We start from the raw sequence: 27921 nt of genomic DNA, 5'->3' as shown, positions 1-27921 counted from the left end.
ATTTTCCCACACATGAGCGTTTCCTTAAAGGAACACTTCTGCCATTTTCAACATATGTTCATATATAATTGGTCCTCACTAATGCTCATTATAAGATGGCACCATTTCTGTCTACTCACTCTGTGTCTCAGAGGAGGGCTGTGGACAGTTCAGAAACCTGCCTACCAGTGACATCGTCGGTAGGAAAGGTTTGGTCATTTCAAACAAGATTTCAAACTTCATCCTTTATTGTTTTAACGCAAGAACAATAGCTTATAGTTCAGTATGCTAACTTTCCAGGAAGAGAAAGGCTGTAGTTTATAATAATGTGTCACTGGTAGGCAAGTTTCTGAACTGTCACAGCCCTCCTCTGAGACACAGAATGAGTACGGAAGTTGTGCCATCTTATAATGAGTATTAGTAAGGACCAATTATATGAAGATAAGGTTGACAATGGGTGAAGTGCTCCTTTAACCAATAGAAGCCACAACTTGATTTGCTCATAATTCTTTCCCCAGTTCATACGAATAACCATACTTAATGGTATGATGAATTGTTAAAATAGCTGATCTATGATTTCACAATGTGTCACAACGTGATACATTGTGAGCTTGTAAATCTGTTCTTTTTGCTATTTATAATGTTTTCGAAATTTGGGGGCGGGGGGAGAAATTTGGGGGATACTTTAGAAAATCTTCACCTATACGGAATAAATAGGGACACCAGGTTGAAAGAGGTTAATGAAACAGAAAACAGCTCTCGTCCCCATCTCTTTTGACCTTTGACACTTACCTATCGATGAGGGGGTAAGTCAAGTTTTTTTCTCTAGGCAAGGAAGTAATTATGCTCTTTCATTATGCTGTTCAATCGTAAACGTATTGTTGTTAGATGGATCTTTTAATTGTGTGCTCATCTAATGGTTGACAGTCTTTTCCAGATTGTCAGCAGTCTGCTGCCACAGTGCCGCTCTGCACAGCCTCCTCAGAGCTGAGTGGAACAACCGTAGCTACATCACAGGTAACTGCAAGCAGGCCACCACACGGCCACATGTTGGTTCTATTGACCATATTCATGCGCCGGCCACCAAAACCAATGGTGTCACACATGACAACGGGGGTTATTTGCAGTGTAATGGACAAAAACATGCTTTCAAAACCAACCTGCCTCACTGTTTGGGTGACTGCTGGAGTCGAAAGATAGTTTTGCCCAATTTGGAAAATAGCTTACATTTTGTACAATATGCTGTAGTGTTTGGAACAGACATTCACTTATTTAAGGAACTTGCATCTACTGGTCCAAGCAAATTGACTTGCGTACAAACTGGTAAATCACTAAACAGTGTCAATCAAGCCAATATATTTAAAGCTGAAAATCGTTTTACCTGGTAGTTAGGAAACAAGTTAGTTAGGAATTTTGGCACTGTATTTACCAGCCACCGGACAGTGAAATGTTCTGCCCACTTTAGGCCCTAATCATTTTGACAGTCTGTCAACAGAACCTACTGTAGCAAGTTCACACTTTTGAGTGTTACTTGCATAATATCCTATAACCACACTAACCACACTTCACACCCACATGTCTGACGTGTCTCTTTACCTTTATTTCCTTCTTCTGCTGTGTGTTTTTGTTGCATAGCGAGTGCTGACAACTTAATTAGTTATTTTCGTGCCTTTTATACTGGTTTGTGGTTTTAACAAGAAACATGGAGACTGCTCAACTAAAATGAGAAATTTAAGTCCTAACCTACATACATTGTACTGAATGAGAGCAGGGTGGAGAGCAACTGTGGTTCAGCAAGACCAATATTTAAAATAGAGAAGGGCAATTTCTCCTATGAAAGCAAACAGGCAGGTGCTCGAGCACTGGTTGGCTCCTATATGTGCACCTGATGGAGGCACTGCATGCTACACAGGTTACAAACTGCATGCTAAACAGGGAGTCACTCGTTGCCAAATAAATTAGTGCTTAATTGTCAGATGTCATGAAAGCTGTGAAGAAGCTGTGAAGAACACACTGCTCTACTTCACCATTCTGAGGTTCGATGGATTTCACACGGAACAGTATGTGTTGTCACGCATGTTGAAGTTATGTGTCTAGCTGGCTGACAATTTCAATGACTTGGTCTAAAAGGATAACTGTGGACTTTAAGGTCCTATATATTCAATTAATCAACATAACAACAAATAACACCAAAATACAATATCATCACAAATACGAAACACTATATGTACAGAGTAGGGGGGGGGGAAGGGGGGGAAGTGGAGGTAAAAATGGGGTGGGGGGGTCTGGGTTGTGAGCTGAACAGAATTTTAAAGTTCTATGCAAGGCCACAATGCACACGCCATTCACATTTTTGTATGACAGCATGGAAAGCATTCTAAAAAATAAGAATATACAGTATGGGGTCCCCGGCTTCATCTCTCTGGGAAACTTAGCCCAAAAAACTTTAAAGACCCCTGATCTACATAAAAGCGGAAATACATCAACCAGGCGCGCAAACGTATCCATACAGTATATCCACCACTTTTTTTTGTTCTTGTTTCATCTCAAAACAAAACAACGGTAATGGCGGCAGCAACAAAGGAATGCGCTAAGTCCATATTTTCAGGGATGAAAAATGCACTCACAGACCAAATAAACATACATTATAAGGTTCTATAAATTCATTGTGAAAACATTACAGCAATGCATTGATATATATTTTTTTTAATTAGCCTACTTCTACTTTTACTTGAACTTGCACTTAAGTATTTTTAAAAGCATGTACTTTTGAATACTTAAGTATATTTAAAAGCAATTTCTTTTGTACTTTTACTCGAGTAACATTTTGACTACGCTACTTTTACTTGTATTGAGTATATTTGACAATTAGTATTTGTATTAAAGTATATAAGTACTGGGGTCGAGTACTTCGTCCACCACTGCTTGCAACTACTTGCAACCATTATCCTCAAATGGCACCGGTTTTGCAATTTGCAATTTGCAATTTCTTGCAACTGGTTGCAAGTTGCAACTTGTTGCGTCGGTGTGGACTGGGCTTAAGGCTTCCTAAACAATAATTGCACGGGCAGATAATGACAAATAACTTATTATACATAGAAATTACTTAAATAACTTTATACTTTCAAACTGAAATATATATATATATATATATACAAATATATATCAATACGGCACAATGCAACACATTTTCTTTTGGAAAATATATGAAAATGTTAATGACAATTATAATTGCGATTATCTCAAATAATAATAATAATTGTGACAGACCTAATTACTGTGCATCTAACACTTTTCATTTGGGGTTTTGGGTGCACCACTCAGAAAGATGTAAAATTCTAGTCTGGCACGATCCCTCTCCCCTTGTCGCCTTCTCCTCTTGCAGCCTTGTGTCAGCCTCCTGGGAGCATCAACCCTGCTGTCCACGCAGCAGAAGCCTGCCTTGAGTGCCTCTCCCCTGGCTTCCTCAGCCCCCCGGGTCCTCCGTCATCGCCCTTGATCAACTGCCTTCCCAACTTATCTCAGAGCCTCATCTGTAAACTCTGAGTGATGAATCTGTCCACAACCCCCCCCCCCCCGTCCCTCATTAAAGCAGAGAAGGAAATACAGCCCCCACAATGCCTCTGGAGCAGTGGTTCTCAAAGTGGGGGATCTAGTGGGGGGGGGGGGGGGGCGGAATCGGTAATATAGCATTGAAATCACTTTAACCACTTTAAAGCTATACTGTAAATGTCAGCTGTTTGAAAATAGATCGTGAGCTTGTAGATCGGCTATTTGTTTGTGTTAATCATGAACATTTTTGAATAATAATATCTTGTGTTGGGTGGGTCCCTGACACAAAAATATTTCCAGATGGGGGTCCGTGACCAAATTCATATTAATTTGGGGGTCCTTGACATACAAAAAAAACCAACAACATTTGGGAGTCCTTGACATTTGAGAACCACGGCTCTGGAGGAAACTGCTTGATAATGGATCGCAATATTATCAGTGATTCTAGAGCACTACTGAGAGTAGTGAGCAGATACTCAGTAACTTAATACAATTCTGACCTTTACCTCCTATGCTATTATCCATATAATCATCCCTTCATTAATGCTGTGTGAAATAATCAAGTCAATGTTTCATGTCACGAAATATGGTTATTGTGTGTAAGTGTTGTTGAGTCTTTGAATGAATCGCTATACAATCAATATGTCTTAGTTACAAAATGACTTGGCAGAATTCAATGCTGTGTGTGTGTGTGTGTGTGTGTGTGTGTGTGTGTGTGTGTGTGTGCGTGTGTGTGTGCGTGCGTGCGTGCGTGCGTGCGTGCGTGCGTGTTTGAAAGCATAAAGCCTGCAGCTGTAACAGTTATTAGCTTTTTACAATGTCACAGATATAGTTAAATAGACCTGCTTCTACATAATGCTTCTGTAACCACTTGGATTCAAACCAGAGTCTCCCCCATGGGAGATATTAAACTTATGGGCTACAGGCGGGGCTACTCTGTTACATTCACCTCCAGTTGACACCCCCCCACCAGGCAGGGCTACTCTGCTTCACTTCCTCAGTGTTTGACCAGAGATTCATTTCCCATTCACACACCCTCCTCTTTCCCACATCCTTTTGTGTTTGTGGAGCCGTTTACAGTAGCTTTGGCAAGTTTCAATTTCTATGAGGAAAAGGTGCAAAAAGACACACACATCCGACACCTACAGTACAGGGTGCTGGATCAAAAGTTTGTCAAATAAAATAAACAAAATAAATGTGTACGACAAACAAAGCTCCTGTTTGCAAAACATATTTGAGAGTGACCATGCTCTTCTTCAGACTTCTGAGTAATATATGCAGTATAGTGTAATAATAATAATAATAATAATAATACATTGTATTTGTATTGCACTTTACATTTGAAACAAATCTTAAAGTGGTACAGCGCAGATTTTTTTCTAAAAAAAGCAAGGGTGGAAAAGAAAACTTTGACTAGCTAACCGAATGCTTTAATAAAAAGGAAAGTCTTTAGTCCTCTGTTGAAAGCATCGACAGTAGACTGTGGAGCTCTTCGTGTATAAGTCAGAGCCATGGTGGCTCAAAACGTCTCTCTCAAATCATTTCTGCAAACGGGAGATGTGTTTGGCGTGCACATTTATTTGGTTTATTCTACGCGTTTCTATTTCTAATCACCGGAAGCAACACTGATATTGATTTAAGGCATGACATCAAACAATTCTCCAAATATGGAACTGGTGTCATTTCATACCTGTACTTGTTATCACTAGCAATGCATTTGGCTGATCATGTTACTCTGTGAACATTTAATGCATTTTGTGTGTGCTTACTGGAGCACACTTTCTAAACACAGAGCCATACTCACCTTTCTGTACTCATTAGAGTCTCACATATATTTACCACTGTGTTTCCTCTGGAGAAAATAAATCAATACACTAATAATAATAACAATTGTAATAATAATAATTAATAATGACAGTGCCCTGTAGTACAAGCACAAACTGAATGCATTCCAAATATTACATACTGGTTGTGAGCGACTGTTAGCATCATATCTAATGCTGCAATATGCTACAGTATAGGTTAATATGCAAGGCTGACTTGATTTATTTCTTTTCTTAACTATGGTTGGATCCAAACAGTGTTCAGACTAGTAATGGCTTCTTGATGTAGTAGTAGTTAAAAGTTGTACTTTACTTTAAAGTTGTATGTGCGCTGTCCATTAGACAAAGTGGTAGTACTAGATCAGTGGTTCTCAACATGTGGGTTGGGACCGCCATGGGGGTCCCCAAATGATTGTGAGGGTCCCCTTATGATTAGCTTAATGTGCAACATTGTTTTCTCACTCGACAGTAAACAAACCAACATACAGTATAATTTCCACATTTATATTAATAATAATAAATGCTATTTATATTGCACTTTACATTTGAAACAAACCTCAAAGTGCTACAGTACAGAATGAAAAACATTATAACATTACAACATATAATAATCTAAAAAAAGGAGGGTCTTAAAAAAAACTATTAAAAAAGCAAGGGGGGCAAAGAAAACCTAGAGGTTAAAACCTGAATAGCTAACCGAATGCTTTATTAAAAAGGAAAGTCTTTAGTCCTCTCTTAAAAGCATGGACAGACTGTGGAGCTCTTAGCTGGTCCGGGAGTGAGTTCCACAGTAGAGGGGCAGGCTGCAGCTGAGCAGAAGGCTTGGTCACCCATGGTGCGTTTCTAAAGTGACAATTTAAGACTTTTAAGACCTTTTTAATACTAAAAAAAATAGAAATAATGATAAGACTATTACTGCGTCAGAAGTTATCAACAAACTATACTATAAAAAATGGTCAAACATGTGGCCAAATTGTGAAATATTACCTGAGAAAGAGGCACAGATTGTGAAAATTGCTGACCTACATGCTCACAACGCCTCACAATGCATGTAGAACAGCTATTTTCACAATATTTATCTGTGGAACAGAGTCAAACTAAATTTACTTCCTCAACTCCTACAATTCCAAGTGCTTGTCAGGGTGGTGGCTCCCCAGTTCAAATATGATTTTTTTGGGGGGGTCGCCAGAGGCTGTTCCCAAGCTAAATGATAGATAGCTTAGGGTCCTTGAATCTAAAAAGGTTGAGAATCACTGTACTATGTTTACAATTATGGACACCATTTTGCAGTGAATATTAGTTTTGTTGTCAAACCTGCACCAACTTTAGATTTTTCTACTGCACGCACTATAGGCAAATAATGTAAAAAGCATGGCAGCATCATGACACACAAACCAACCAATCAATAAACTGCCAAAGATTCATTTCAGGCTTTCACATTACAGCTTTTTAACATTTGTGCCTGAATACATCAATTAACTGACTGATTTTAATTGAATTACTTGGGTTTGAAAAAAAAAAAAAAAAGAATATTACTCCAATTTATTGAGGAGAAAATGTGCTTGAATATAAATTTGGGGGTTTGGGTCAGGCAGAGCACAGACTTTTACAAGACTACGTGAATGTCTACAGTACTTGTCTATGGCTATGGCTGACATAAAGCTAATAGTAAACAGATTTGTTGCAAGCTTCTACTAGAAGAAGTTGTGTACAATTAGAGTGTATGACTTCCTTCTCACTATTGCCATGCTGTGTGCAGTATTATTGAAAAGCAACCATCTGGAATTGCATTCATTGGGTGCTCCTGGCTGTATCTATAAAACAAGGTTATGGCATGGACCCTAAAGTCAGTTGGGGAGTCTGGGAACATTGACAGCAGGCTTATAGCTATAGCTACATGCTAAAGAGAGGAGTAGCGTAGAGGTAATGGAATAATGCAATATATCGCTGGTGTTTGAGATCGTGGCAACAAATACTGACAAACCTGTAATTGAAATGTAGCCTGTTTGTCTTGGCAGCCCCACCTGGCTAGTGAAGTACAAAAGTAGCCTATTTATGACCTTCCTTTTGATGATGATGATGATGATGATAGATTATGATGATTGTGAGGAACAGGAAAATGGAAGTTAATACTACATAATTTACATTTATATGGGAAGAGCATTGGTCAAGCCCAGTAAATTCAGTGCTCTTCTTCTTATCCTTCATTCAATGTAATTCAACATTCCTAATCCTTTCCTAATCCTTGATTAGTTCAGTAGTTGAATAGATCTGAGGATTGGGAACCATTGTCCTAAGTGATTAGCCTTTTGTGGCTGTCAAAATGTAGGACATTTAATAGAATAGTCTTCAAAGATTTCTCTGGCCCCAAATCAGGGAACTAGAAGAACTTTGGCCTGTGTACTTTGAAGAAGGGTTGTGTCGAAACAAACAGGTTACTTGTTAGGCTATGTACGTTTGTCAATACATTTTTGAGAATGTGTGTGGGCAATAAATGAAATGATACTCAACTAAGTATCCTTTATTTGGTGGATATCATGGATGTATTACATGATGACACTGAAGAAGACAAACCTCAATCAGCAATACTATGTAATAGCCCATTTAATTGTCAGTCTTACTGTATTTAATAAGATCCTGCCTTTCAAATGATTAATAAATGACCTCTAGTTAGAAGGGGAATGCAGCGTTCATTGGCCTGGTATGTATGCTTTTTTTCTCCACTGATATTAATTCAGACATAAAGACCTTTTATAAAGGGTAGCATCCATTTTTCGGTTAAAACAAAAACCTTTTTGTTAAAACGTTAAAGCTCTATATTCTGATAGTAAACATTGCATGTTTGTTCAGTAACAGGGGTCACCGGGAATGACCCACCTGAAACAAGGTTTCAGGTGGTCAATCGGGAGAGAGTACCCATTTATCAGCTTTCATTTTATAATGTTTCAGTTTTCCTCATCACTTCCAATTTCACTTATTATATCATGCATCATGTGTGAGTTCTCTCTCCAATTTTTTTTAATCTAACCTAAAAATGCATTTTCTGTTTTTCTAAAGATCACTATCAGAATCTAGAGCTAATTAACCAAAACAATTTAAACAAAAAAAAGAAAATAATAATAAATACTTTCCCTACTTTTAATTTAGCAATCAAAGAAAAATCTTCCTTTAGACAGGGGTCTTCAACAGGGGGTCCGGGACCCCTAGGCCTAGGGGGTCCTCAGAGTTATTACAGAGGGTCCGCCAAATCTTTGATATGATTGATAAATGTTTTTACATTAACCACTTGAGCCTTGCGGAGCATCCCTTCTGAGGAGAACTTTAGCCCAAAATAGCAGATCTACAAGCTCACAATGCCCTGTGAGGTGTTGTGAGCTTGTAGATCGGCTATTTTCACTCTAGTTTTGTGTAGAGGGAAAAAAAGAGCAGAGAAAGGACAAGTATTGGGGGCTTTAGTGGGTAACTTTCTGAAAATACATATTGACATGAATCCAACACAATGCTACACATTGATAGTGCTGCTGTCAAACAAGTCTATGAAGCTATCTATGAAATCTATGAAAAATTTAATCTGCAACACAGTGATATAGGGGGGGGGGGGTACCAGGGGGTCCACACAGCTAAACTAGGTAACATAGCGTCACAATCATTTTCACCACTTAGCTTTGGCTATTCAAAAACAGCAGATATACAAGCTCATAGCTTGAACTTGTAGATCTGCTATTTTTGAAAAATCTTGAAAATGTGTGCATATATCTTTGAAAATATATATATATATATTTTTAAAGCGAACATTTTTAACTCAAATTTGCTTCAGGGGTCCCTGGCACAAAACATTTTCAGATGGGGGCCAAATGTATATCAATTTAGGGGTCCTTGGCATGAAAAAGGTTGAAATTATGCCACTGCAGACATGCCCATCTGTGTGGACACGCCCACAGCCCAATTGGGTATGGTTTGGACCGGAGAATGGCCATTTAAATTAAGGGCGGGACTAAAGTAACTCCTGATGCCTGCCTGCTCTGCACCACCATAACATGTCCTCCTGTGTCTGTGACTCACATACACAGTTCATTCTAGTAGACATAGAAGGAATCGGCCATTAACAACCCTCTCACACAATGTTTGACCGAATGAGGAGGCACAGTTTCACTCTAAGTCCCCGTGATAGCCGTCTGACTGATTGTCAGGAGTTCAGGAGGGTCGCTGTCAGAAGGAGGGCGTCTGCAGGTGTTGTGCGTGTGGACCAGGACCACCACGCTGCTGTAACAGGTGAGTGGACCGCGTAGCCTACCGTACCACTGCCCGTGCACCGTGCACGCCTCAAGGCGATAGATTAAAGCTATTCTACAAACATAAATAAAGTTGCACAAAAGTTGCCAAGTTGGACCAAGAATGTCATATGCATTTGATCGACACGAAACGACTTGTAGCCTATAATTAGCTCCGACGTTCCGTAGGGGCTAGGCTAGCCTATACCTAATAGGGTTATAATATAGTTGTGGTGGTCTTACCTTAACTATAATTTACCAGTGCATGGTTGTCAAACTTTTTTTGTTTTAAGGACCCCCAATTTGCCCCAGCATTAGGCCACGCCGCCACGGACCCCATAACTCTGAGAGTGTAGGCTACAAATGGAACCAAATGGAGTCCATTTGGTTCCATTTGTACACTCTCAGAGTTAGACTTGGTTCCTATAACTATCTCAGTCATTTAACTGTACTAAATACAGAATTTTCGTGGGTTGCGAGTGAATATCCCTTTTTTGTCTCCTAAATTTTGTCTTTATTATTTAAAAGATTTCCACAAAAGAATCACACGTTTTCATGAGTTGAAAACAAATTGAAACATTTTTCAAAAATGAATAAATCAAAGAAATTCCCTAAAGTAGTGAAAGAAGTGGTGAAAATGGCACATATACAAGCTCAAACTTGCAGATCCGCTATTTTCACTATTTTGGGTCCCGGGCAAACATTTGATTTCTCTTTTGGGTCTTGAGCTAAAAAGCTTGGGACCACTGACTGTACTACATACAGTATAGTAGCCACGTAGAGCCCTCTGCTGGACATTTGTAATTACAACAGGACCTTTCTAACAGCAGTCTCGTGCTGCAGCACCCAGTTTAGTTGGATTATTAAAGTGAAATCTCCTTCCTCTGACCCAGCATGGACTTTGCCATCAGACCAGGGTTTGTAGCCCTCATGGACAAAAGACTCTACTGTTCCCCAATGAAGCATTCATTCACTAGTAATCATTAAAGCAGGCCTGCTGTTCTGTTCTCAGGAAGTATTAAGTCTAAGATTCAACACAATGTTTCCGCATTTAAAGTAAGCAACATGGAACTCCCTTACACAGTGCAAGTCCTACCTATTGAAAAATGCAATTGCACAATATTTTTCAAAGTGACATATGACTGTTATGAATAGTCAATATCAGATTGACGTTGCATCCCTCTCCCCAATGTAATTTACTATTCAATCTACCAACCCAAGGAAACTATTTTTGCATAAAGATCAAGGCCACCCTCTGGACTAATGCCACTGACCCTTTTATGCTCCCATTTCACTTTCTATGTATTTTTAAAGCTGTGAATTACAGTACGTCTGCTTTTGATTATTTTCTTAGCGATTATTCCATTGATTACTTTTTCGATTAACAGAATAATAGAGAAGCACAGTTAAAGAAAAAAAAAAACACAAGCTCGAGCTCTGAACTTGTGCTGTAGATAGGCTATTTTCATTTCTTTTTAAAATCTCTTGAATTTTATTGTAACTTTTCACCAATAATGACAAGCCCAAAATGGTGATGGATTATTAATCGGTTATTTTATTAAATTATCAATATATTTATTTGTATTATCAATGAAATCTATTAGTTTGATTAACTGTTGAACCCCTACTGTGAATGATAACTCCTGATCAGAGTCTTGGAGCATCTCAACCCAACAGACAGGCTGAGCTATCCTCTTGATTGATTAAAATGGGATATAGTCCTGCTCTCAGATGGAAAGCATTGTATTTGTGTCTTGATTATAGCCTACTTAAACTATTGTCTAGCCAAAGTAAGCCAAAGTAATTTCCGCTAATCTGGGCAGTGTTTGACACTTTGCTTTGGCAAGGTAAACTAATGTTTTCTCATGCCAATAAAGCTCCATTGAATTGAACTATTTTTTTATTTTTTTTTCGTTTTGGACCAATGCAAGAGAGCAATCTAATGAGTTTTTTTTAAATGTATTTATGTATTTTCTTTTAGAGTGAGAGGGAGATGGAGAGAGTAATAGTAATGAAATGTTACTTTGTAGCTACTGTAAGGAAGTACTGCTACATGTAACCTTGTAACTATACTGGGTGTATATGAACCATAACTTCCCTAATCTGGGGACGAATATTTGGTGAAAATAGCCGAACTACAAATACACCACACGTCCGCAATGTGTAGTGAGCTTGTTGATCTGCTATATTTGCCGAAGATATTTGATTTGATGTAGAGGGACGAAAGGAGCAGACCAAGTATAGAACCTTGGGGGACTCCGGTCAACTATAGGGTTTATGTGGTTAATAAATACAGAAGTGAAAATAAGGAATCAGGCTTGCAAAACTGCACATGACCAACAAAACCTTTTTTTGGCCCAAGCTGATCATTCTGCTTAGTTCATTGTGGTACGTGATGTACGAAGTTGAACTTTGCTTTAGTTTGCACAGAAAGAATCAGGCATTCCTAGAATAATAAGCTTGACGACAACAACATGAGGTAGGCGAAGCACAGTTGGCTGCATGATATGAATGTAACGCTAGACTCCACTCAGTCCATTTTTACTCTTTCTGAGTTAAACTAACAATCAGGATTTTGTTTAGGGAACGAGAGGACTTGCGTACTGAACAGTACTCATATATTTTTACTTAAGTAAAAGTAGCAATACCACAATATAAAAATACTCTGTTACAAGTAAAAGGCCTGTGTTCAAAATGTTACTTGAGTAAAAGTACAAAAGTATTAGCATCAAAATATACGTAAAATATCAAAAGTAAAAGTACTAACATGTTTGAAAAAAGCAGATCTACAAGCTCACAACGTATCGCAACGCATTGTGAGCTTGTAGATGTGCTATTTTCAAATAGCCTATGTATAAAATGGGGCTAAAGTGGTTAATGTATGTTTCATAATATCATAATTTATATCTGGAAAGTAACTAGTAACTAAAGTTGTCAAATAATTGTAGTGGAGTAAAAGTATTATATTTGCCTCTGAGATGTAGTGGAGTAGAAGTACTGAAAACTGGAAATACTCAAGTAAAGTAAAAATACGTTAATTGTCCTTAAGTACAGTACTTGAGTAAATGTACTTTACACCACTGGTACTACATTAGACTTCGCAAGAGAGATTTCCAAGAACATTGGAACAATATGGGTGTGCGTTTTTGCTATATTATTTGATATTACATAAATGGTTTTGTGCAAGTTCACCATTCAGAAGAGGAACAAGGCCATTAAACCACATCGGTTCACCAACTAAGCAGTTTAAACCCGGTGTCCGTATTTCGGGCATTTCATTATAGGCAAGTTAGAATGGGTTTATCTAGTGAAGGGGGCCTGTCTGATTTAAAATGTATCAAATATCTCAATATTGAATCAAGCAACTTAAAGTATCTGGAGTGCACACAAAAACCAAAGTAGATGTTAACATGACCCCAGAAAGTGTTTTATAATGAAATACCCCTTTGAGTTCTCATTAGATGTTAATGTGTGCTTGTTTCCAGGCAGTGGTGAGCAATGATGTGTCTGACTCACATAGCTGTGGGAGACCATGTGACAACTTCACGTTACCTAGGATAATTTGGTGTGTGTGGGTGGGTGTGTGGGTGGGTGGGTGGGTGGGTGGGGCGCTCAAGTTTTCTTTGGCTATTCAAAAATAGCAGATATACAAGCTCATATAGCTGTGGGAGACCATGTGACAACTTCGCGTTACCTAGGATAATTTAGTGTGGGCGGGTAGGTGGGTGGGTGGGGCGCTCAAGATTTCTTTGGCTATTCGGTGCCGCGCTATGAGCTTGTCTATCTGCTATTTTTGAAAAATCGTGAAGATTTGTGCAAATCTTTGAATATGTAACATTTGTAACTCAAATCTTTGCTTCTGGGGGTCCCTGGAACTAAATATTTTAGAAATGTTCGCTTTAAAAAATATATATTTAAAGATTTGCACAAATGTTCACAATCTTTGCACGGCACTCTGTGCTTGTATATCTGCTATTTTTGAATAACCCCAAAAAATCTTAAAATTACACAGATGCGTTCCCGTCTTAACTCTTTGCCTGCCACGGACGCGTTCCCTCTCTTAATGGATTGATAATCCCAGATTTGCCATCCCTCCATATTTGGCAAAAAATGATGTCCTCAATATGACATCAGAGACCCATATGGACGCTCTGCCGTTATTAGAACCAGTCTTGTATTTTTTTCTTGTTAATTTGTTTCCCCTTTCTTTTTCCCCCAAACCGAATATGTATTTCCATCATGTGAATTAGCATGCTACATCATGACTAAAACGGTGTGCTAAACGCCTCAGGTATATGGGAAGGAGCACTGCTGTTGATAATTCTACCATACTGTCTCCTACAGGGACTCCTAACCCAGCCCACCTGCAGAGACCCGGGAAGTCGGGACCAGAGGACACCAATGGATGGGAAACACTTCAACTACCCACTCAGAGTCCTAATAGAGACATAAGTGAAATAAATGCAGTCTCAGTCCACATTAGCTCAGCATTCAACGGTCTTGGATCTCCTAGGCCTGTTGAAGTAAAGCCAGCCAGGAGTGGCCCCGTCAATGAGGCGCCTGGAACCCATATCAGCCCTGCAAGAAGTAACCGAGGAACACACAGTCTGGTAATCCCTACCATTGTGGCACCCCTCAGTCTACCCAATAGGGGCATTGAGAGCTGCTGTAGTAAGCCTGCCAAGTTGTCCCCAAGAAGCCACAGCCTCCTCATGACACCGCTCCAGTCACCCAGCCCCTTCCATAGGAGGACAAGAAGCTTCAGCCCGGCCAATAATTCAAGAAGACAAAACGGAGGCCCTAACACCAGGTTCAAGCATTTCTTTAGTTTCTGTGATTTGTCTTGTAAGACGAATCATAGACTCAACGCAACGGCACACTAGAATTAGTCTGTTATTGTATTTGTTAAATTTAACTGTAACCATGATGTGTGAATGGCTACTTTTATGACGAAAAAAACGGTACATTTTGTTCCCCCAGTCAATCCATTGAGAGAAGGGGACGTTCCCCATTGAAACCACTACTGTCTGCCAACTGCAGTATGTCCACCGCCAGGACCAAAGCGCCGTCTAATTGCAGACTCAGCCCTACCACAAACGGAACAGTGGCCCACCTTGACCCCAGCGGCGCCACAGGGCTCTCTCTGGAACATACCAACGGCGTGACCCTGGGGAGCGAGGAAGGGAAAGAGGGCGTCGGAGGGAGAACCGCCGTATTGGACTCCTTGTCATTGTCACCCCTCTGCTGGAATGGGACGGCCGCGGAGAACAGGACGACTCTGGAGGGGTCGAGAGATGAACAGACCGGGGAGGTTCAGAGGAAGAAAGAGGAAAAGCAGGAGGAGAGCAGAGAGCAGCAGCTGTGGAGGACGGCCAATGAGCTCCTGCAGACAGAGAAGGCCTATGTGGATCGGCTTCACCTGCTGGACCAGGTTGGTAATGCTGTATTTGGCCTTTTATCATGGATTAAACTTAAACTCAGGACCCCACAACTGGTTTCAGTCATTTTTATGAGATTAAAGAGTATTAGAATGGGTCAAACTAGCAGTAGAATACATGTTCTATTGCATGTTCTAAATTGTAAAAGTCGATGATCAAAAGCATCTTCCATAAAACCCTATTTGGTCTCAGGTATTTCATAAAAGCAAAGGTTAAAGCGTCATTCTGCAATTTCTTCAACTGGTTGGCTGTATGTACAGCAAGAACATAGGTTTAGAACGATAATGCCTAAACATCATGATTCTACATAATTATTCAGCGTATTATTCTGCTAATTGTTTAGGAAACCCAGCACTAGTGTGGAGGACTAACAAAAGTCGTGAGATATGTTTTCGCTTTAATCTCTGCTTTATTCAAGATTTGATTTGTTACAGATGGCGTTATTATTCCTTTTGTGCACCTTATCAGAGTAGAAGCTGTGTAACGAAACGGCAAAGTCTTTCTTTACCCATGTCATGCTAATGTCCTGGTTCTCAAACTCCCGTCCTTCTCTCCAGGTGTTCCGTGTGCGTCTGACAGAAGAGGCGGCTCGAGGCTTGTTTCCTCCAGAGGTGGTGAGGAGCATCTTCTCCAACATCTCCTCCATCCACTCCTTCCACAGCCAGTTCCTCATGCCTGACCTGCAGCACCGCATGGACCACTGGTGGGCCCCCAAATAATTGTCAAACACTTAAGATTTGAATGTACATTTTTTGTTACAAAAATGACATGCAATTATTTGTTCAAAACCTTGAAGAAAATGTGTTTTCATTGTGATACAGATAAAGAAGAACTTAAAAGTATACTACGTTAGTTACATTGATCCAAGCCCGAGCACAATCGATTGGATCATCATTAAAATAAACATGCTCTGAAAATGCACAAAGCCCACCAATCTGACCACTTAACATGGCAGCTGAATGGCTGCCGTGTTAAAGGGGAATACCACTCATGTTCAACATTGAACCATGTCATAATATACCTTAGAGCTGTTGGGTGGAAATAAGGAAAAAGTCCCCCCCCCCTTTCTATGTCACCTAGAACTGGAGAATCAATTGTTGGGGTCGTGTGATCAGTGACATACGGAAGGTGTACTCTTTGTACTACATGGTAAAAACACATAATCAATCATAGATTGTTAAAAGCAGGGTTTAAAAACAAATGTGGTTACACAACAATTTCACACGAAAATGCTTGCGTAAATAAAAACGTTTTTAGGCTTATTTTAAAAGAGTCCCAGGTCTGCGGTGCTCTCAAATCAATAGGAAGGCTGTTCCACAGGCGTGGTGCTGCCGAGCAGAAGGCCCGGTCCCCCATAGTGCATAGATTGGTACTGGGGCCCTCGAGGAGGAATCTGTTTGCAGATCTCAGGGTGCGGGTGGAAGTTTGTGGAGGCTCAATTAGTTTATTCAGAGCCACTTAAAAAGTGCAAGATGGCGAAAGGTGATGAGACTACAGTGTGTAATATTTTCAACAAGACGTCTAAAAAAAATTACATGAAGACCTAAAGAGACCGGCTGTTGGTGTTTCCAGGCGAAGGTAATTAGCATGACTGAACTGTTGACCTTCCCACTGTGGCCAAACGTAGGTGGGAGCACCCAGGCCTTGGAGACGTAATGCTGCAGCATGCCCCCTTCCTCAGAATGTATGGCGAATACGTCAAGAACTTTGACCAGGCCATGGAGCTGCTGAGGACCTGGACCGAACGTTCAGCTGCGTTCAGGAATGTCATTCAAGACATACAGGTTAGGACTGTCCATCGACACCAGCGGTTCCCAGAGTCTCAAAAGTGTTTTGGGCCGACCTGAGACTGCCGATTCTGCAAATGTCTTCTAAACAGTTTTCTGAAAAACCTATGTTGCTATATCAGTGGTGTTCAAACTTTTTCATCAAGAACACCCAAAATTATGTGTAATTGGCCGGCGACCCCCATCTTAAAATATTTAGTTCCAGGGACCCCCAGAAGCAAAGATTTGAGTTCAAAATGTTCGCTTTGAAAAAAAAATCACGATTTTTAGCAATAGCAGATATACAAGCTTGTAGATCTGCAATGGGGTCCCTTAGCTAAATGATTGATTGAACCAAATGGACCCTTACAGGTCTGTAACTCGGTGCACAAATGGAACCAAAACGGACCCCATTTTGTACGCTCTCAGGACTTTACTGTGAAGATTTGGATCCCAGAGATGAAAATCATTTTAAATGGGGGTCCGTGGCCTAATGCATATAGCATATTCCTTGAAATTGGACTAAAAAAGTGTGTGTGTGTGTGTGTGTCTCTCCGCCTCTCAGAACCAGGGTGTGTGTGGCAGCCTGACTCTGCAGCACCACATGTTAGAGCCGGTCCAGAGGGTTCCTCGTTATGAGATGCTGCTCCGGGACTACCTGAGGAAACTGCCCGAAAACGACCCTGATTACAGCCTGGCTCACAGTGAGTTAAAACCACCCCGATTACAGCCTGGCTCAGAGTGAGTTAAAATCAAACCGATTACAACCTGGCTCTCAGTGAGTTAAACCAGTGATTCTCAACTGGGTGGGCTATGAGGATATGGCAAGAGGGGCCTCAAACAACTGGCAAAACACTAATCATTTTATGATAACATAACGTTGTATTTTTTCCTTAACCTACTTTGAAGTAAACTACGTAAGTTCAATTGATAGAGCATTAAAATAAACATGCTCTGAAAACGCACACGGCCCACCCACCTGACCACTTAACACGGCAGCCTAAGTGGTCAGAGGGGTGGGTGTTTGAACACTTTTGAGATTTTCAAGTGGGCCCTGATCCAGAAAAGGTTGAGAACCACTTAGTTAAAAGGATCCCGATTACAACCTTGTTCCATGAATGGATACACCGTTCATAGAAGTAGGTTCCTAGTAGGGTTGCCAACATTGCCTCCCAGCAATACAGGACGGGTCGGACGGGTCGGACAGGGGGGGGGGGGGAGCCATATAGCGTATTTCCCAGTGCTATTTTCCCACACATCAATCAGCTGTCTCGACTCTCTCTCTCACACACACACACACACACACACACACACACACACACACACACACACACACACACACACACACACACACACACACACACACACACACACACACACACACACACACACACACACACACACACACACACACACACACACACACACACACACACACACACACACGGGATGCATCCACCTGCAGCAGCCGCGGGGGGAGGAGGAGACAGCTCGTTCTTTCAGAATATCCCGCACAGTTTTGGGGCCAAGCACGTTGGCTGTGGTTATTCTTTGCAGTATTTGAATCATTAAACATGGCACTGTTGGGGCGCCCGCTGGCCTAGCGGTCCAGGCGCAGACCACATACAGGCTCTAATGCCGCTACCGTCGACCATTTTGTCTCTCCCTGTGTCTCTCTCCCTCTTTGTTGTAGTTCAGTCCGTGTTTAACTAACTATACGCTAGTATGATAAACTAATGTAACCTCACATGCAGCAACTTTGTCATTTTTGGTAGAGCACTGTTAGATGCATCTTTATTTTGTGTCGCCCGCTTGTGCATGTCTATGCCGGCATGATGTTTTAGGTGGTTTTGTCCTCCATGACCGATTGATTGCTTGATTGAATACTTTATTAGATGGAAATGACAAGTGATTTGCCTCTTGTGGTCCAAATACGGAGCGTCCCGACTAATACAGGACTGTTGGCAATCCTAGTTCCTAGCAGTGTTGATTTTGACAGCAAATTTAGTTTTAGTCATGGTCTTTTGAATACATTTCCAGTTTAGTTTTAGTCATATTTTTGTAATCTGAAATGTTTTTGTCTAGTTTTAGTCGACTAAATAATTTGGCAGGCTTTGATGGCGTTGTAATGGCTGATTTTACACTAGGTTGCATGCAGAAAATAGCCGATCGACAAGCTCACAACGCGTCGCGTTGTGAGCTTGTAGATCTGCTCATTTCTGTGCGCAACACCCGAGTGCGACCAGTCATAAAATGACTTGTCTTTTAGTTCTACTGGATCTCCTCTCCACTAGTCACCCCCTAACATTTTAGTATAGTTTTTATTTGTTGACGAAATTGTCAATATATTTAGTCATAGTTTTAGCCATCATAGCTTAGTTTTTTTTTTGTTCTTTATTTACCCAGGTTAGTAGCTGAGCACAAGTGCTAATTTTCAGCAACGCCCTGCAAAGTTTTAGTCTGCGAAATCAACACTGGTTCCTAGGGATTTATTATCTGTGAGAAGCTATCGAGGGACGAAAGAGACGCAGGAAAACATGAACATCGTCAACAACACATTTTGGGTCACAGCATACTTGATTAAAATATATAGTTGTGTAAGGAGATTAATGTTTGGGGTTGTGTATTTGTATTGCCTTATTTATCTAGGGGTCTTCCAGACATCCTTTTTAATCTGTGTCTTCGTCTCTGCCCACAGAATCTTTGCAGACCATCTCCATGGCAGCCATTCACTCCAACAGCGCCATCCACCAGGCTGTATGTACGATGCCAGACTACCACACTAGTTTGTCACTGCAGCATCTGTGTATAAGATGTATATCGTTGCTGTCTATAAATACTGAACCAATGAAAAGTATTAGAGCTTGTGACTAAACAACTACATTGGATCCATTGTAACACAGGTTATTTTTTCCGAAATACAAGGTTTCCACCCAAAAGTAGCCAAAATAGTGGATCTACAAGCTCACTTAACAAGCTTTTAGATCTGCTGCTTTCACAATTTGTGGACATTTTTGAACATTTTCACCTATAATGACATGCCCAATACAAAATAGGGATGCCAGGTTGGAAGTGCTTAACCCAATCAAGCAGCTTAGTTTTTCGTTTTGATTGTCATTATGGATGCAACATTTCTCATCCATCGCAGCCATTATAGTGTTTACTGTAATGTTTACTGCTGTCCATGTAGGAGAGACTGAAGAGACTGTTGGAGATCTATGAGATGGTCGGAGAGGAGAACGTAGTGAACCCATCCAGCGAGTTCCTCAAGGAGGGACGCCTCCTCAAGCTGGCCGCCAGGAACGCCTCGGCCATGGAGCGCTATCTCTTCCTGGTTTGTCCAAAGCCTTCCATTTCACTGTGCTTTATTGACTTGTACTGATAACTCTCCCCAGAGCCGACCCTGACCAGTTTGGTGCCCTATGGCTTCATGTCTTTAACAAAGGCTAGCCTCGGTATGAGGCAGAATAGAGTTCGCACACTGTAGCTCCCTTCTATTACTTCATTCGGGTTGTCGTTTCTTTGGTCTGAAGAAGAGCATTGTTGCTTGAAACGTTACGTGTTGGTGGATGCCACAATAAAGTACTAGAAGGGAGCTACAGAGTGTTCGAACTCTTTTCTGCCTCGTACTGAGGCTAGCCTTTGTTATGGTATGTTATGGTATGGATGTGCGTGACCTCCTCTGTTCTTTGTTGGCTTTATGTTTTTAACATGATGCAGGGCTTTCCACTAGTAGCAAGCTAGGGGTGGGGAGAATAAAAAAAAACGTAAAAGCCCAAAATCGGTGGCTTCTGCCACATTGTAATGAAACTATTCCATCTTATACAAATTACTGCATATATTAATGAGTGTCTCACATTAATTACTTAACTTCTTCTTATACAAATTACTGCATATATTAATGAGTTTGCCTCTGTATTGATTTTAAATTGAGATTAAATTCTTCAGCATTTGTGTGCAACTTTTTTATAGGCCTGCTACTACAGTGGTTCCCAACCTTTTCTAGATCAGGGGTCCCTATTGAAAGTCCCTATTAAATGTACGGTTGCAGACAAGAAAACACGTGTCACATTTAGATGAGGCCACAAATGATCCTCTAAAAGAGACTGTGAATGTTGACGGATAAGTATGGCACATTAAAATGATGCAAAAAGTTAAGGTTTGGGATGTGACCCTCCGTAAAGTTTAGTCGTTATCTTTTCCACTCAGTTCAACAACTTCCTGTTGTGCTGCATTGCGAAGTTCAGCCTGGTGGGACAGCGTTTCGCTGTACGCACACAGATCAGAGTGGAGGGCATGCAGGTGCAGCAGACTACCAACGACGACCATCCACACACCTTCCAGGTCTCTGGCAAGGAGAGGACCCTCGAGCTGCAGGCCAGGTGGGTTTGTCCTTCCAATGACCTGTCAATATGCAAGGTGCCAAGTAGTTATTGTGAATCTGCAAGGTGCCAACTAGTTATAGTTAAAACTATTTCCATAAGCCAAAAGTGTGAATGTAATGCAATTACATTTTCTTTCCGTTTTCAGTTCTGAACAAGAGAGAGATGACTGGATAAAGGTACTACAGATTATCATGTCTTCAGAAAAAAAGAGGGGGAAAAAAGATGACCGTCTCTTCTTTACAATCCATGTCAATGATGGCTAAAGTGTTTTCCAGGTGATTCAGGAAGCCATTGATGAATACCAGAAGAAACATGGAACCTTTAAGCTGGCTTCCAAAGAAATAGATGCAGAAGTTACCGTAAGTCTTCTTTCTTTCTTTCTTTCTTTACTTTCTCATAAGGCTGTCTTTATTGAGTTTTTCATTATAACAATGTCAGCACATACAGTACAGTTGTTGTTTTCTACTCCCGAAAGATGCCACCTTGTGGCAACAAGTGGGATAGGTTTGTTCCTAAAATATAAGTTCCCTGCTCATTCCAAGACACAATAGAATTAAACATACAAAAACACAAACATAATAAAACAAAAATGTGACATGTATACATTTGTGTATGACACGCATGCATGCGGTATCTCGCAATCTGCTCATCTGATCAACTTCCACACTTGCTGGGTATATTGCTGAAGAATCAAGGAAGTGCGAAGTCCATTGGATCAGCAGTTCTGCAGAACAGGCAGACTTAAACCAGCACTATGGGCATTGCACTATAAAATAAAAAAGCAAGGAAGGTACAATACATACAGTACATCACTGTACATACAAATAGTTAAAACATGTTGTTAAGCCCTAATATATCAAATGGCATCTCCCAAATTTTATCTTTGAAGACTGGCACTTATGGAGGTATGATATTTTGGTATGGGCATCCTTTATTACAGTGGTTCTCAAACTTTTTCATGCCAAGGACCCCCAAATGGACACTTATTAGCCCGTGGACCCCCATTTGAAAAGATACATTTTAAGGACCCCCAGTTTGACATGCATTAGGGCTACGGACCCCCATTTAATGGCATTTCTATCTCTGGGACCCCAATTCATGTTGTAAAATCAATGTTATCTTAACTCTGAGAGTGTACAAATGGAACCAAATGGACCTGTTAGGGTCCATTTGGTTCCATTTGCACACTCTCAGAGTTACAGTCCCATAAGGGTCCATTTGGTTCCTATCCATCATTTAGCTGGGGACCCCTGGAACCCCCTCAAGTACCCCAGGGGGTCCCCGGACCCCACTTTGACAACCAATGCTTTATTAGACTCTCACAGTAGGGTTCCCAAACTTTGGTCCCCCAAATAGCCAAAGCCTCTGGCTGTGATTTTATCTGCTACATATGGATATTTTAGAAGGCAATTAGACCATTTTATCCCAATTTTCTTCCTCTTCTGGAAAATGGTACTGTCTAACTACAGGTATTTGTTTTTATGTTTTTTTTTAATTGTGGTTAATCAAAGCAGACATGTTGTGTGTGTTTGACAGACAGAGGAGCTGGGTCGGCGTGCCCCTCGCTGGATCAGGGACAATGAAGTGACTGTATGTATGAAATGTCAGGAGGCTTTCAACGCTCTCACCCGGAGGAGGCACCACTGTCGAGCCTGTGGCTGTGTGAGTGACACGCAGGCTTTATTCTTTACCACTTACACCAAACATCTTCATAGAACACAACGTGTCACAACTGGACATGTCGTGATCATGTCTGTTTTTGTTGAATGTTCAGTTCACCCCAGAATAGGAATGCTAGGGTTCATAATGAATGGTTGTTTACCCATTAAATCCGGGAAAGCATCTATGTCACACACATTTTAACCACTTGAACCATTATTTTATACTTTAGCTATTCAAAAATAGCAGATATACAAGCTCATTGAGTGTCACTTTGTGTCGCGCTATAAAGTTGTAGATCTGCAAAAAAAAAAAAAAAACGTGAAAATGTCTGTGCAAATCTTTGAATATAATATATTTTTAAAGTGAACATTTTGTGCGCTGTCGGAAGAAAGACGAAAGTGCCGAGTGCTCAAAAAACTGCAGGACGTAAATTTAAAAGAACTTTATTGTAACAAGAAAAGCTAAAAACCCCAACATGTTTTTACCAGACTGGTCTACTCTTGCCCTGACACTCTTGCTCTGATCAGGTCAAAATACGTTTTAAACTTTTCTTGTTACAATAAAGTTAAATAAAAGTAAATAGATTTACCTCCTCTCCTATTTTTTTTAAAATCTCAAATATTTTATTCTTTCTTCAGTTATTCTTCCCGTTGATCCTAGAAGCACCACCAGTCTACTTTTAATTATAATTATTTTTATCTTTAACTTTAGAAACGCTAGAGGTGTGCATAAATTGCTTGACACAACTTGGCTAACCTTTCAAATTCAGTCTCACCCTTCGACAGTAACTTCTTTAGGCTACATAACGTGTAAATCAATAATTAACCTTAGCTCTGACATGCGCCATTCAGCACCATGGACAGCGTAAGGGTCTGAGAGCAGAAGAGAGAGAAATAAGGTTATTTTATTCACTGTGGGGATTTTACAGAAAACTTTTTTCTCTTTTAATTCATCAATGAGGCGAGGCCTGTTCCAGTTGTGATGCCCGTTTCAGTTTAAACAAATAAAAATAGCACATTGTGTTGGTTCACCTGTCTTGACCAGCAACTTAATCGATTTTACTGATTCCATCCTATGCAACAATATCACACAAACAAAGCAAGATCCATTGAAGTCCAAATGCAACAAATGCAAAGAATCAAAGATGAAAAGCAAGAAAATGCATACAGAATACAAAGAAACGTACACCTACTCCAAAGGCATCATAAAACAAATACAGCAGCATACCTAGAAATTTAAAAAGTCAGTCAGAGATTTGTCAACAGTTCCACAGCCATTAGCATGAGAAGATTTGAAATTAACGTTTTCCTGAGAGCCATGCCATTTCACCTGATGAGACTGACATCTTTAGCTAAGCAGTAGGCTATCTGGCGATACCCGCTACCTCAGTTACAATTGATTTTTATTATTTTCTGAAATGTATTTTAACATTTTTATATTGACCAGGGAGCCAAGGTATGGCAGTTGTCACACCTAGCCGTACCCACTGGACACCCTTACACATTATCAAGACTCATGTGATAAACATGTCAATACATGTTTCTGATATTCCATACCAATTAGCTCCCAAAGTTTGCTTACTGTTTAGAGAAGATGGGGGAAAAAAAACATTTATGTGGAACGGTTATTGTGAAAAATAGACCCAGTGAAATATAATAACTGAAAGACTTTTGAGACCCAGAGGGTCCGTGGACCCCACTTTGAGAACTGTGTGTGTGTGTGTGTGTGTGTGTGTGTGTGTGTGTGTGTCTGTCGTCGGCTCTCCTATAGGTGGTGTGTTGGAAGTGTTCAGACAACAAGGTGGCTTTAGAGTACGACGGCAACAAGCTGAACAAAGTCTGTAAAGACTGCTACTCCGTCCTGATTGGCCGGGACAGACCAGAGAGGGGGGAAGGCCAGACGAGGAGGTCACTGGAGGTGACTCAGGTGAGCTAACTGACAGACACACGTTCCTGTGGACATGAACTTTATTTACACCAGTGGTTCTCAAACCTTTCTATGACGAGGACCCACATATTCCTATATATTAATGCAGCCTATCTTATTTAGATTTGTGTATGAGGGGCCTGATAGCAGCGCCGCCGATCCTGCGGGTTCCTCCTTGCCCGTAGAAATGCTGAGCACCCACATTTTACATTTACATTACAGTAGCTCACCCATTGGCTCGGACAACCTGTCCATTCATTGGTGGGTGCACTCCCATAGGTATGCAAATGTATGCAGCTTTGTCTTCATCGGGACTTCAACATTTTTTTGGGGGGGGGGCATGCTTGATTCGGGTTTAGCACCCAGGAGCTTGCACATATTGTATACAATTGTGTTACATTGTGTTGTTTGGTGAGACATCTCATGTTAATGTATTTTCAGACATATAACCACTTAAAACCTCAATTTGGTGATCTTGACCTTTGGCTCTGTACTTGGTCAGCTCTTTTTTTCCCTTTACACCCCTCTTTGCAAAAAAATAGCCAACCTACATTGACCACTGGCATTTTTACGTTGATCTCTCCTACCCTCGGTCACAGTGGGATCATGTGTTGTGTGTTCTCTCTCCCAGGTGTCCAGTGACGGTGTGATGAGCAGCTTCCTGCAGTATGCAGTATGCAGTACCTGGCAGAGGGTGTGGTCTGTGATCCCTAGGACTGAACCACCACTCCTCTGCCTGTACGCTTCTCCACAGGTACACACACACACGCACGCACACACACACACACACACACACACACACACACACACACACACACACACACACACACACACACACACACACACACACACACACACACACACACACACACACACACAGAGGTCACAATCATGCCGATTAATTGTCATACAAATAATTGCAATTAACGATAAATATGTGAACATTTTTCAATATGGAAACACTATTATGATCAGGCGATTATGTAATAATTGTGACAGGACACACACACACACACACACACACACAGTTCTTCGATTAAGCAATATTACACGAGAGGGGGTGCTTTACCGTCATTATTGGCACGCCAGTGATGCGGTCAGGAACGAGGCGAAGCCGAGTTCCGCGAGCATCACTGAAGTGCCAATAATGTAAGGTAAAGCACACCCTCGAGTGTAATATTGCGATTATACAACAGTTACCAACAAAACACATCCAAATGTATTCATATTGTGGGGCAATTAATAATAAAAATGTTTCGCTATTGTCCGTTTCCCTGTAAAGAGAAGAGTTTTTGACTGAGAGACATTAAATAGTCCCTGTAGCAGCGCTTTGAGTTTGAGGCACCGTCTCATCAACACAGCTGAGCTATCAATGCTTGCGCAGTGGAATGAATTCCAGTAGGCTATATGCTCCGTCGTACGACCGTGTCACGTGGCCAAAATAACTGATCTACAAGCTGACAACGCGTCGCGATGGCGACGCGTTGTGAACTTGTAGATCGGCTATTTTGGCCGCGTGACACGGTCGTACGACGGAGCATATAGCCTTAGCCTACTGGACTGTTAACGAAATGGGAGTAATTTTACTTTACACAGGAGGATATTTATAACCTTCTAACCATTGATCAACCGTAAATCCACCAAATTAACAACATAGTCCATTTTGCATAGCTGTTTGTTCTCCGGTGGCGGCGGTGGGTCAGGCCACTGTCTGTTTGTTTTCCTACCGTGGGACAGCGTGACTTCACAGCACAGCTGTGCCATATATGGTCTAATCAGGTGCGGACTGAACTGCAGTGCGGAGTCATTTATTAATGTGATTAGGCCCGTGCTATGATGCTGGCCCGTGCTATGAAAGCTATTTCAACCAATCAGATTGCTTGGTCGGAACTACCTGTTGTATAATTTACAACCCACCATTCAACAGTTCACAGAAAGATCTAAACCTTGCTGATGTAAAAAATGACATGCTACACTGTTATCCAATGTAAAAACCATAAAGAATTGCCATGCTACGCTACAGTAAGCAACCTGCTGCTGGCTTTTAGATACAAAAATAATCTTCCACTATTGTACCTTTTTACTCTGATATAATTTGCACATGAACATGGAGTGAGGTGAGTACATAACATGATGAATGGGGCTATTTTTTCCCCAGTTACCCAACACCCACACTCACCTGCCTCATGACACCAACTCCTATTCCATCCATATCAATTTACTGTACACCTTATATGCAGTATGCTACCTCAACTTCCACGATTCACTTATCCCCACTCTCCCCAACAACCAGGATGCGAAGCCCCTGTCCAGTGTGCCTCTGCTGGGCTACAGCGTGGAGGATTCTCCCCGGGCGTCCCCAGAGCTCCATGGACAAGCCTGTTTCCGCCTCCACAAGTCCAGGAGCAGCCACGTGTTCTGCTGCCATTCCCTAGAGGTCAAGCGGCGCTGGCTGGCCGTCCTAAAAGCTGCAGTGAGGAATGAGATGCTGACTGGCAACAAGAATGCCACTAGTGGAGACATATCTGTGGCTAACGGCCACGATGTCATGAATGGAAATGTCATGGACAATGAAGTTGGACTCGACAGCACAAAGGAAGACCACTCCTGAAGGATGAGACCCCCAATCTACACTGTAAAATTCACAATGTTATTTTAACTGTGAGGGTGTACAAATGGAACCAAATGGACCCATGAGGGTCCATTTGGTTCCATTTGTACACCCTCACAGTTACTGACCCGTAAGGGCCCATCACAGTTGACCCCTGGTGGTCCCCGGACCCGACGTTGAGAAACGGCGGTTTAAAAACTTAACAACAGAGATTAAGATAATATTGAGGTATGTAATACCAACAACATCCTGTATGTGTATCCTGTCTACTGTGTTGACCTTGTCAAGTGTGTTAGGCACTTTTGAAATGGTTTTAAGTAAAATAAACTATTTGAACATCCAGCGGGGCTGTCCATTCAAGAGATGTTTGCCGTAACTTTGTATGGACCGAAGGTATTGTGTAAAGCAGTTGAGTCCGTACTGTTCTCGCCCCTCTCGTTTTTATGCGAGAGACTCTGTGTACTCAAATGATATGGTCAGTTTCATGGTCAGTTTCATGGTCAGTATC

The 27921-nt window shown here is 41.1% G+C and overlaps 1 protein-coding gene across 1 annotated transcript; it reads left to right on the top strand.

The window, feature by feature from the left end:
• Positions 1-14666: 14666 nt before the first annotated feature.
• On the top strand, positions 14667-27434 carry LOC311040068 (FYVE, RhoGEF and PH domain-containing protein 4-like; the record flags this gene model as incomplete). The annotated part of the gene is made up of 13 exons (XM_084050140.1): positions 14667-15056; positions 15621-15766; positions 16691-16847; positions 17395-17533; positions 19528-19586; positions 20020-20163; positions 21039-21211; positions 21360-21390; positions 21490-21573; positions 22751-22876; positions 24647-24802; positions 25434-25556; positions 27096-27434. The coding sequence occupies 13 exons, from the start codon at positions 14667-14669 to the stop codon at positions 27411-27413; spliced, it is 2046 nt and encodes a 681-aa protein (XP_083906266.1). The 3' UTR covers positions 27414-27434.
• Positions 27435-27921: the final 487 nt, after the last annotated feature.

This window comes from Gymnoscopelus microlampas, assembly GCF_963454915.1.
Source record: "Gymnoscopelus microlampas genome assembly, chromosome: 23".
Taxonomy (NCBI): domain Eukaryota; kingdom Metazoa; phylum Chordata; class Actinopteri; order Myctophiformes; family Myctophidae; genus Gymnoscopelus; species Gymnoscopelus microlampas.
Note: the sequence above shows the minus strand (reverse complement) of the source record. Positions and strands in the feature narration are given on the sequence as shown.